The 11,370-nt window shown below is 41.4% G+C and overlaps 1 protein-coding gene and 2 long non-coding RNA genes across 3 annotated transcripts; all 3 read left to right on the top strand.

The window, feature by feature from the left end:
- Positions 1-381: 381 nt before the first annotated feature.
- Positions 382-2,807, top strand: LOC133284217 (cleavage and polyadenylation specificity factor subunit 3-I-like). The gene is made up of 2 exons (XM_061481214.1): positions 382-864; positions 1,042-2,807. Exons 1-2 carry the CDS (start codon positions 424-426, stop codon positions 2,674-2,676), a joined length of 2,076 nt encoding a protein of 691 aa, XP_061337198.1. The 5' UTR covers positions 382-423; the 3' UTR covers positions 2,677-2,807.
- Positions 2,808-4,830: 2,023 nt separating this feature from the next.
- Positions 4,831-6,260, top strand: LOC133284169 (uncharacterized). Its single transcript, XR_009747873.1, has 3 exons — positions 4,831-4,910; positions 5,195-5,269; positions 5,994-6,260. It is a non-coding gene; the product is annotated as an uncharacterized LOC133284169 (long non-coding RNA).
- Positions 6,261-9,627: 3,367 nt separating this feature from the next.
- LOC133284170 (uncharacterized) lies at positions 9,628-11,004 on the top strand. The gene is made up of 3 exons (XR_009747874.1): positions 9,628-9,708; positions 9,993-10,067; positions 10,738-11,004. It is a non-coding gene; the product is annotated as an uncharacterized LOC133284170 (long non-coding RNA).
- Positions 11,005-11,370: the final 366 nt, after the last annotated feature.

Genomic DNA, 11,370 nt, shown 5'->3' with positions numbered 1-11,370 from the left:
TCATCGGGAAGCATGGTTTGATGAGGCTTTCCAGTAATTGAGTCAATATTTAAAAAAAAAATAAAAAAAAATAACTGCGGTGTTATAATAGTTAAAAGAAAAAGAAAAAAAACATTTTGGTACAATTTGTGAGGACACACCGGAAGATATTTAGTGATTTAAAAGATTGATAAATCAAATTTTATGAAGTGACATGACAAATACGACCGCATAGCGCAGTGGATTAGCGCGTCTGACTTCGGATCAGAAGGTCGTGGTTCTCCCACTGTGGTCGACTTTTTGCATGTTATTCTCGGGAAATTTGGGACAAAACGACGTCGTTTTAAAGGGTGAGAACAGTGGTAGTAGGGCTTTTTTCTAACGCTGTGAGTAGAAGTGGGGGAGAGAGAGAGAGAGAGAATCAGAGATTCATCGAATTAGGAAATGGGTTCAGTGAAGAGACGTGAAAGTGGAAACAGCAACAGCAACAGAGATAGAGATGAAGAAAAACTGATAGTGACGCCATTAGGTGCTGGAAACGAAGTTGGTCGATCATGTGTTTACATGACATACAAAGGCAAAACAGTATTGTTCGATTGTGGAATACACCCTGCTTATTCCGGCATGGCTGCTTTGCCATACTTCGACGAGATTGACCCTTCTACCGTCGATGTCCTTCTCATCACTCACTTTCACTTGGATCACGCTGCTTCTTTACCTTATTTTCTTGAAAAAACCACCTTCAGAGGTCGCGTCTTCATGACCTACGCCACTAAGGCCATTTACAAACTCCTCTTGTCTGATTTTGTCAAAGTCAGCAAGGTCTCTATTGAAGATATGCTCTTCGATGAACACGACATCAACCGCTCCATGGATAAAATTGAGGTATGTTTTCATGGTTTTATTTATTGATGTTGTTGTTAAAATTAACTTGTGCACTCCAACTGTTTGATGCAAGTATTCAATAACCTCAATATTTTATGTATTGTTATTAATATATGTAATATGCATGTTGTTGACTTGATTTCCTAACACTAACTGTAATTACTGACTTGACTGCAGGTTATTGATTTCCATCAAACGGTTGAAGTGAACGGTATTCGATTCTGGTGTTATACTGCAGGCCATGTCCTTGGTGCTGCTATGTTTATGGTTGACATTGCAGGTGTTCGAGTCCTATACACAGGAGACTATTCACGCGAGGAAGACAGACATCTCCGTGCTGCTGAAACACCACAGTTTTCCCCTGATGTTTGCATTATAGAATCCACCTATGGTGTACAGCACCACCAGCCTCGCCACACGCGTGAAAAACGCTTCACTGATGTTATCCACTCAACCATTTCTCAAGGGGGTCGTGTGTTGATTCCGGCATTCGCGCTTGGTCGTGCACAGGAGCTCCTCCTCATTCTTGATGAATACTGGGCAAATCATCCTGAGCTCCAGAATATACCAATCCATTATGCTTCTCCTCTTGCTAAAAAATGTTTGACTGTGTATGAGACCTACACCCTTTCCATGAATGACCGGATCCAAAATGCAAAGTCCAATCCTTTTTCATTCAAGTACATATCGGCCTTAAGTAGCATTGAAGTTTTCAAGGATGTTGGACCATCTGTCATGATGGCAAGCCCTAATGGACTTCAGAGTGGGTTGTCACGGCAATTTTTTGATATGTGGTGCTCTGACAAAAAAAATGCTTGCATTATACCAGGGTATGTTGTTGAAGGGACACTGGCAAAAACCATCATCAATGAACCAAAGGAAGTTACTCTCATGAATGGACTCACTGCACCTCTCAACATGCAGGTGCACTACATTTCCTTTTCTGCTCATGCTGACTCTGCTCAAACAAGTGCTTTCTTAGAAGAGCTCAATCCTCCCAACATAATTCTCGTTCATGGGGAAGCTAATGAGATGGGGAGGCTCAAACAGAAGCTCATGGGTCAATTTGCTGATCGTAACACCAAAATCCTCACTCCAAAAAACTGTCAGTCTGTTGAGATGTATTTCAACTCGCAGAAAATGGCAAAAACCATTGGGAAGCTGGCCGAAAAAACACCGGAAGTTGGTGAAACTGTCAGTGGTTTGCTAGTAAAAAAAGGCTTCACATATCAGATAATGGCACCTGAAGATCTTCATATCTTCTCACAGCTATCAACAGCAAACATTAGTCAGAGAATTACCATCCCTTATTCAGGTGCCTTTTGTGTCATACAGCATAGACTCAAACACCTATATGAGAGTGTTGAGCCCTTAGTGGATGAAGAATCTGGAGTTCCAACATTGCATGTCCATAGGTGCGTGACAGTGAAGCATGAGTCTGAGAAGCGTATCTCCTTGCATTGGACATCAGACCCCATTAGTGACATGGTGTCAGATTCAATTGTTTCTCTAGTTTTAAATATGAGCCGTGAGGCCCCAAAAATAATGGATGAATCGGATGCCATAAAAATTGAGGAAGAGAATGAGAAGAAGACAGAGAAGGTTATGGTTGCCCTCCTCGTTGCACTCTTTGGAGATGTGAAGGTAGGAGAAAATGGGAAGTTGATAATTAACATTGATGGGAATGTGGCAGAGCTCGACAAAGAAAGTGGGGAGGTTGAGAGTGAAAATGAAGGCCTTAAGGAAAGAGTAAGAACAGCATTCCGGCGTATTAAATTTTCTGTGAAGCCGATTCCTTTTCCTGCACTGTAGTTCTTTCCTCTCCTTTTATTGTCTTGAGAAGGTGAAATGGCAGTGCTTATGACATTAAAACATGCTCCACCATCTTAAGACAATTATCATAACATGTAGTTACTTTCCCTTTAATCTAACACCCCGTTCTAGAACCGGTTTGTTAACATCGCATTATGATATTAAGCACAGTTACAATCACATTGGCTCGATTAAAATCCGGATAAATTTTTCTTTTTAAAACGACGCAGAATTTAAAATATCCCATTGTTTATTATAACCATATTACTTTGCGGAATCAGATAAATCAAGCTTAATATCATGTACTTATTCCATTTTTAAACCATTAATCTACTTCTTATTTATTTCCCAACTTCTACTATATTGTAGATCTCTACGTTAGCTACGCGTGGGTTCAAACCGCGCTCAAATCGGAGTACCGTAGCCCAAGATGTGCCAATTCAAAGCAACACTTGCTTCTATTGAAAACAGGCCGCACGCGCTAAAGCGCGCTATCGGGCGCTAAAGCGCGCGCTGGCAGGGAAGAACTAACTTCCCAGGCGCGCAGGGCGGTAAAGCGCGCACCACCCGAAGGAAAAAGGGCTCTCAGGGCGCTAAAGCGCGCACTTTGGGCGCTAAAGCGCGCTGAGCCCGAAAGAAATGACTGTCACAGGGGCAGCAGGGCGCTAAAGCGCGCTGAGCCCGAAAGAAATGGCTGTCACAGGGGCAGCAGGGCGCTAAAGCGCGCACTTTGGGCGCTAAAGCGCGCTTTCAGGGAATTCCATTACCCTCATTTTTCAAGTCCAAGTCTAGGGGAAGATGCATCCCCATTCCAAACCCCAATGGTTCATGCCTCAAAACTTAATCCTAGCACTCATCCAACCTCTCCTCATGAGATTTAGCTAGAATTTGGCAGCATAACCTTTGTTTTCTCAACGTTTCCCCAATTTAAACAAAGGTACCTAATTGATTCCCAGCCCAACCAATTCCATAACTCAATACATAACAAGCATGCATATATTGAATGTCAAGTAGGCATCATTTACAGTACATATTCATTACAAATCATGGAACTTAGTTTACAAAACACTATGATCATTCCCTTGGCTCCCATCAACAAAAGGGATGACCAAAGGCATGAGCATAGGCTAAGTCCATTCCAATATACAAATCATAAATCTATCATTGTCTATTAATTACAATTCTATACATGTGAGCTAACAAAACAACATGTATAATCTCAAAAAAATGCAACACTTCATGCATATGCTAATCCAGATATGGCCACTTGCCACCAGAGGCTCCCGCAGCATCCTTACCTGAAAGGGGGGTCCCCACAACACGGGGTGAGATATACGAATATATCCAGTAAACCAGGGGTCCTTGGAGCATCTCTCCACCCCACAGTTCCATATCAGTGTAATAGCAATAACAATAATAATGCAGTAAATACATATCTATGCAAAGTGCAATACATCTCCAGGAGAAATCCCTCGAGCTCTCAAGCTGTCCTAAGGAAACTCAGATGCAAATAGTCCTACTGGCCAGCTAACTACCAAGTATGATTTACGCATCGTCATGCAACATACCAACATAGGGAAACACCATCCTATGTATAATACCCCGAACTTAAGCATTTAATTGATTAATTTTAATTAAATAATTAAGCATATTTTAGTGAGTAAAATTAAGTATAAGGCTTAATTAAATGAATCTGAGTCACTTGGAGTTAAAAAGTGTACTCAGTGAAAATTAAGGGGTATAAATGGGTACAGGCGAAAGTACCCAAAATATAAAAATAAAATAGTAATATTCCTAGAATAATATTCCAGACTTTTGGGTAAAGTTTGGTAATTAATGGAGTTGAATAGATAGACGAACCAATACCCGCTTAAAGTCACTTAACATAAGTTAAGTGACCAATGCAACAAAAGAAACCCAATTGTCCCTCCCCAACCCGTCGTGCAGAAGAGAGGAAAAGAAGAGAAGAAGGAGAAGAGGGGAAAAGGAAGAGGAAAGGAGAGGGAGAACCCTAGGTGGAGCAATCCTCAACCAAATCCATCCGTTCAAAAGCCTAAACCACTCTAAATCTTCTCCTCTTTCATAATCCAAGCTTAGTTTTGAGTGGGGAGCATTGTGGAGAGGGATATTGCCCCTCAAAAATTCGGCCCTTTGTGAGATTTTGGGGTTTTGGGGGTTTCAACCTCCATGGAAGCTTGAGGAACACTCATTCCTCTATTGTGTGATCATTGGTGGTAAGTTTCCACTCTCTTTCACATGATTCTTGGAGATTTGCATGAGTTTAGGGTTAATGAATAGTGTTTTAGGGTTTTTATGAAATGTTGAGTAGATTGGCTATGTTCAAGGAAGAATGAGGCTTAGAGTATGTTGTGAAAAATGCTAGGAATGACATTTAATCGGTAGAAATGAGTTTATAGTGTTATTTTAGTAGGCTTTGATGTTTGGAGAAATCTAGGCTTGGAACTATGGATTTCCTTGCATTGTTAGCATTGTTTGATTGTATTCCTTGTGTTGATAGGATTGAGGCAAGAGGACCAAGTGGAGTGACCAACCCTTGGGGTTGTGTGCAATTGAGGAAAGCTCAAAGAGCAAGGTAAACCTTTGGACCTTGTGGTTGATCCCATTGAGTGTTCCACCATACTCCGTTGAGGAGAAATGGTTTATGAGATGTGATATGTAATTATGATAGTGATTGTATGCTCATGCATTGATTCATGCATTGATACATGTTATGATTGATTGATGATTATTGGTTGATGTTTGATTGTTTAAGAGTAATTGAGGAATGATTATAGAAGTAGCAATAATGAATGAGGTAATGGTTGAGGATTGTGATTGAGGTTATGCGTGATAGTATTATGATGAGGATGATTGGTAGGAACTTCCCTTGGAAACAGCCCTATGTGGATCTCCATGTGGTTAGAGCCTAAGAGGAACAGCCCTATGTGGATCCCTCTTGGAGGTTCCTAGATTGAGGAAAGGACTTCCCTTGGAAACAGCCCTATGTGGATCTCCATGTGGTTAGAGCCTAAGAGGAACAGCCCTATGTGGATCCCTCTTGGAGGTTCCTAGATTGAGGAAAGGACTTCCCTTGGAAACAGCCCTATGTGGATCTCCATGTGGTAAGAGCCTAAGAGAAACAGCCCATAGTGGATCTCTCTTGGAAGTCCATGTGATGCTTGTGGATAAGAATGTGTTAAGCTATTATGATTATGTGTACATCAAAGTGAACCTTAGGGTGGAGTGATCTCCAAGGACCTCTGGTTTACTGTGATATATTCGTATATCTCACCCCGTGTTGTGGGGCATCATTTCAGGTACTGATAGAGGTGAGGTTGATCGAGGCAAGAAGCGTGAGTAGACTGTACCTGATAGCTGGACATGTTGAGTTGCATGCCATTTAGCATTGCTATATGTATATTTTGATGCCACATGATGTATTTTGGAGGACTTAGTGCATGATCATTGTAGTAGTAATGGGTATCTGATACAGGGTTACTTGCTTTGATCATGTTCATTTTGTAGCTAAGTCCTTTGGCATGTATATGAGATTTGTAATTAAGACATGATGTAATATTGTAAGTAATGAAGATATTGGTGTATGATGCTTACTGTAAGTTAAATGCATGAATGTATTTTTATGTATTGGATATGTTGAGCTGGAAAGTCAATTAGGTACCTTGTGCTAAGTTGGGAAACGTTGAGAAAACAAAGATTATGCTGCCCAATTTCCGTTAAATCAATGATGAGAGGATGAGAGTTGAGCAATGATATAGGGATATCACAAGCTTGTTAAATAGGTTGTAAAATGTGTAGGATTGATTCCCCAAGAAAGATGCATGAAAAATATGAGTATAGGAAATTGCCCAGAAGAGGGGGCTTAAGCCTGCAAATGGAGGCTTAAGCCTGCTCAGGGGGCTTAAGCGCCCATGAGGGGGCTTAAGCGCCCTGATGCACCTGTGAAGACCAAAAGCTTTCTGCCGCATGGGGCTTTAGCGCCCAAAATGGGGGCTTAAGCGCCCAGGTAGCGCGCTTAAGCGCCCTGGAGCGAGCTTAAGCGCCCTTGGTGGCTAAAAAATGTAAATTCCCTCTGTCTGTGGGCGCTTAAGCGCCCTGGAGCGAGCTTAAGCGCCCTACCCGCGTAGTTTTTCAGCATACACCTGAGTTAGTAAAATTGTCATAACTTGAGCTACAGAGCTCCAAATGAGGAGCGGTTTGAAACCACGCGTAGCTAACGAAGAGATCTACAATATAGTAGAAGTTGGGAAATAAATAAGAAGTAAATTAATGGTTTAAAAATGGAATAAGAACATGATGTTAAGCTTGGTTTATCTGATTCCGCAAGGTAATATGGTTATGATCACGCAATTGGCTATTTTAAATTCGGCGTCGTTTTAAAAAGAAAAACTTATCTGGATTTTAATTGAGCCAATGTGATTGTTGAGGCCCAGAAGTGGCCGTGGGGCAACGGGCGTACCGCCTGATCCCGTGGCTGAAGCTCTTGCAGCCGTTCAGAGAGAGTTGGCTGCTAGCAGGCAAGCCAATGAAAATTTGTTAAAGACAAATGAAGACTCGCGGACTGCTATGGCCGCGATGATGACCGAGTTGAGGACGTTGAGGGGTCCTAGGCCCGTGAACCGGCAACCCACTCCTCCTCCTCACACTGCTACGCCTTCTCCACCTCCTTCACAGGAAGAGGGTGTAGCGGGTAACAATGAAGGTGAGGCTAGCCACCATTCTGATAGTCATAGCCATCACACTGAGGTCCGTCAACCACGTGTTGAGCGTGTTGACGAGCATGAAGCTGAAGAAAGAAGATTGATGGCTTTCCGAAAACACAAACCTCCTTCTTTTAAGGGAGGTTATGAGCCAATGGCGGCTGCGAAATGGCTCCAAGCTATGGAGAAGATATTCAGGGTGATGAGATGCCCTGACGCAATGAAGTTAATCTACTCTGTTTATATGCTGGAAGAGGAAGCGGAAGATTGGTGGACCAATACCGTGCAGCCATTAGAAGCTGAAGGCCGGGAAATCACCTGGCGGTTGTTCGAGACATTGTTCTTGGATAACTATTTTCCTAGGGAGGCTAGGGAACAGAAACAGAATGAGTATAACGATCTCAAGCAAGGGTCGATGACAATTGACCAATATTTCGCCAAGTTCAATGAATTGGTGAAATATGCTAACTATGGGAGAGCCTTACCCATTCCGGCCGAGATGACCTCTAAATTTCAATGGGGTCTAAATGAGAGATGTCTCGAAAGATGTCAAATTGTGACATCCGAGAGTTTGGTAGATTCGTGAACCAATGCCGGAAGGTGGAAGAAGTTTATGGTGTGCTGAAAAGTAAGAAGTCTTCCGAGGCACAAGCATCTGGTGCTAGTGGAGCAACTGGCTCTACTTCAGAAAAGGGTAAGAAGATGGATGACAGGAGTATTAAAGAAAGATTACAAGCTAAACAATCTGAGGAAAAGTTTAAGAGAAGCGGGAGTCAACAGAGTTGGGACAATGAAAGACCTCTTGTGCCCCAGTGTGACAACTGTGGGAGGCATCACAAGGGCGTTTGTTTGATGGGTCAAAACGTATGTTTCAAGTGTGCTAGACCTGGTCACTATGCGAGGGATTGTCCCCAGATCGTGGGACGAGTTGCTCATGTGCAAGTGGTCTATGACCCTTCAGCAGCGGCAAATGTTAGCACTTCGACCCAACCCCAGCTAGAGAGGTTCCCACGCTTGACGGGAGGTATGACGCATGTAGATTAATATGACATGCATAGTTTATTGAGGTTGGAGCCACACATGCTTAGACTATGGACTCAATTATGATTGTGTGATTCGTTATGTCTAGTAATTAAAGACTAGACTATGTATTGATTGCTAAAAGATGGTAAATTGTATGCAATGACCTTTCCATGGATGTAGTGGTATTACCTCCATGAGGATAGTATCCTATGAGATAGAGAATTCTCATGAAAGGTCTATATTGAGGGGAACTTCCCTTGGAGTTAGCCTTCGGGACCTCCTTGTGGTCAGATACCTAAGAGAAACAGCCCATAGCGGATCTCTCTTGGAAGTTCCATCAGATGAGATTTTATGTATGAGGTTATTAGTAGGACCGCAGAAGGTCAGGGTTAAATATCAAGTGAATAGGTATGACCCTTGAGGAAAATGAAAGATAAAAGTGCTGGAACATATTAGTATCACCTAATTATAAAACATAGATTGAATCATGAATGAAACATTTCATCTTATGATAAGATGATGAGGAAAAGAGGAACTGATTAATAGGGTAACTTCGGGAACACAAGAAGAGTTCTCCGATAAATCCATAGATGATTGAATGAGTGGTTTTGTCGATTTTGAGGACAAAATCGTTAAAAAGGTGGGGTGAATATAATACCCCGAACTTAAGCATTTAATTGATTAATTTTAATTAAATAATTAAGCATATTTTAGTGAGTAAAATTAAGTATAAGGCTTAATTAAATGAATCTGAGTCACTTGGAGTTAAAAAGTGTACTCAGTGAAAATTAAGGGGTATAAATGGGTACAGGCGAAAGTACCCAAAATATAAAAATAAAATAGTAATATTCCTAGAATAATATTCCAGACTTTTGGGTAAAGTTTGGTAATTAATGGAGTTGAATAGATAGACGAACCAATACCCGCTTAAAGTCACTTAACATAAGTTAAGTGACCAATGCAACAAAAGAAACCCAATTGTCCCTCCCCAACCCGTCGTGCAGAAGAGAGGAAAAGAAGAGAAGAAGGAGAAGAGGGGAAAAGGAAGAGGAAAGGAGAGGGAGAACCCTAGGTGGAGCAATCCTCAACCAAATCCATCCGTTCAAAAGCCTAAACCACTCTAAATCTTCTCCTCTTTCATAATCCAAGCTTAGTTTTGAGTGGGGAGCATTGTGGAGAGGGATATTGCCCCTCAAAAATTCGGCCCTTTGTGAGATTTTGGGGTTTTGGGGGTTTCAACCTCCATGGAAGCTTGAGGAACACTCATTCCTCTATTGTGTGATCATTGGTGGTAAGTTTCCACTCTCTTTCACATGATTCTTGGAGATTTGCATGAGTTTAGGGTTAATGAATAGTGTTTTAGGGTTTTTATGAAATGTTGAGTAGATTGGCTATGTTCAAGGAAGAATGAGGCTTAGAGTATGTTGTGAAAAATGCTAGGAATGACATTTAATCGGTAGAAATGAGTTTATAGTGTTATTTTAGTAGGCTTTGATGTTTGGAGAAATCTAGGCTTGGAACTATGGATTTCCTTGCATTGTTAGCATTGTTTGATTGTATTCCTTGTGTTGATAGGATTGAGGCAAGAGGACCAAGTGGAGTGACCAACCCTTGGGGTTGTGTGCAATTGAGGAAAGCTCAAAGAGCAAGGTAAACCTTTGGACCTTGTGGTTGATCCCATTGAGTGTTCCACCATACTCCGTTGAGGAGAAATGGTTTATGAGATGTGATATGTAATTATGATAGTGATTGTATGCTCATGCATTGATTCATGCATTGATACATGTTATGATTGATTGATGATTATTGGTTGATGTTTGATTGTTTAAGAGTAATTGAGGAATGATTATAGAAGTAGCAATAATGAATGAGGTAATGGTTGAGGATTGTGATTGAGGTTATGCGTGATAGTATTATGATGAGGATGATTGGTAGGAACTTCCCTTGGAAACAACCCTATGTGGATCTCCATGTGGTTATAGCCTAAGAGGAACAGCCCTATGTGGATCCCTCTTGGAGGTTCCTAGATTGAGGAAAGGACTTCCCTTGGAAACAGCCCTATGTGGATCTCCATGTGGTTAGAGCCTAAGAGGAACATCCCTATGTGGATCCCTCTTGGAGGTTCCTAGATTGAGGAAAGGACTTCCCCATAGTGGATCTCTCTTGGAAGTCCATGTGATGCTTGTGGATAAGAATGTGTTAAGCTATTATGATTATGTGTACATCAAAGTGAACCTTAGGGTGGAGTGATCTCCAAGGACCTCTGGTTTACTGTGATATATTCGTATATCTCACCCCGTGTTGTGGGGCATCATTTCAGGTACTGATAGAGGTGAGGTTGATCGAGGCAAGAAGCGTGAGTAGACTGTACCTGATAGCTGGACATGTTGAGTTGCATGCCATTTAGCATTGCTATATGTATATTTTGATGCCACATGATGTATTTTGGAGGACTTAGTGCATGATCATTGTAGTAGTAATGGGTATCTGATACAGGGTTACTTGCTTTGATCATGTTCATTTTGTAGCTAAGTCCTTTGGCATGTATATGAGATTTGTAATTAAGACATGATGTAATATTGTAAGTAATGAAGATATTGGTGTATGATGCTTACTGTAAGTTAAATGCATGAATGTATTTTTATGTATTGGATATGTTGAGCTGGAAAGTCAATTAGGTACCTTGTGCTAAGTTGGGAAACGTTGAGAAAACAAAGATTATGCTGCCCAATTTCCGTTAAATCAATGATGAGAGGATGAGAGTTGAGCAATGATATAGGGATATCACAAGCTTGTTAAATAGGTTGTAAAATGTGTAGGATTGATTCCCCAAGAAAGATGCATGAAAAATATGAGTATAGGAAATTGCCCAGAAGAGGGGGCTTAAGCCTGCAAATGGAGGCTTAAGCCTGCTCAGGGGGCTTAAGCGCCCATGAGGGGGCTTAAGCGCCCT

Source organism: Gastrolobium bilobum, unplaced genomic scaffold (genome assembly GCF_033153095.1).
Source record: "Gastrolobium bilobum isolate Gb01-03AN ecotype WA unplaced genomic scaffold, APGP_CSIRO_Gbil_v1 utg19911, whole genome shotgun sequence".
NCBI lineage: Eukaryota > Viridiplantae > Streptophyta > Magnoliopsida > Fabales > Fabaceae > Gastrolobium > Gastrolobium bilobum.
This window is presented reverse-complemented; position numbering and strand designations above follow the sequence as displayed.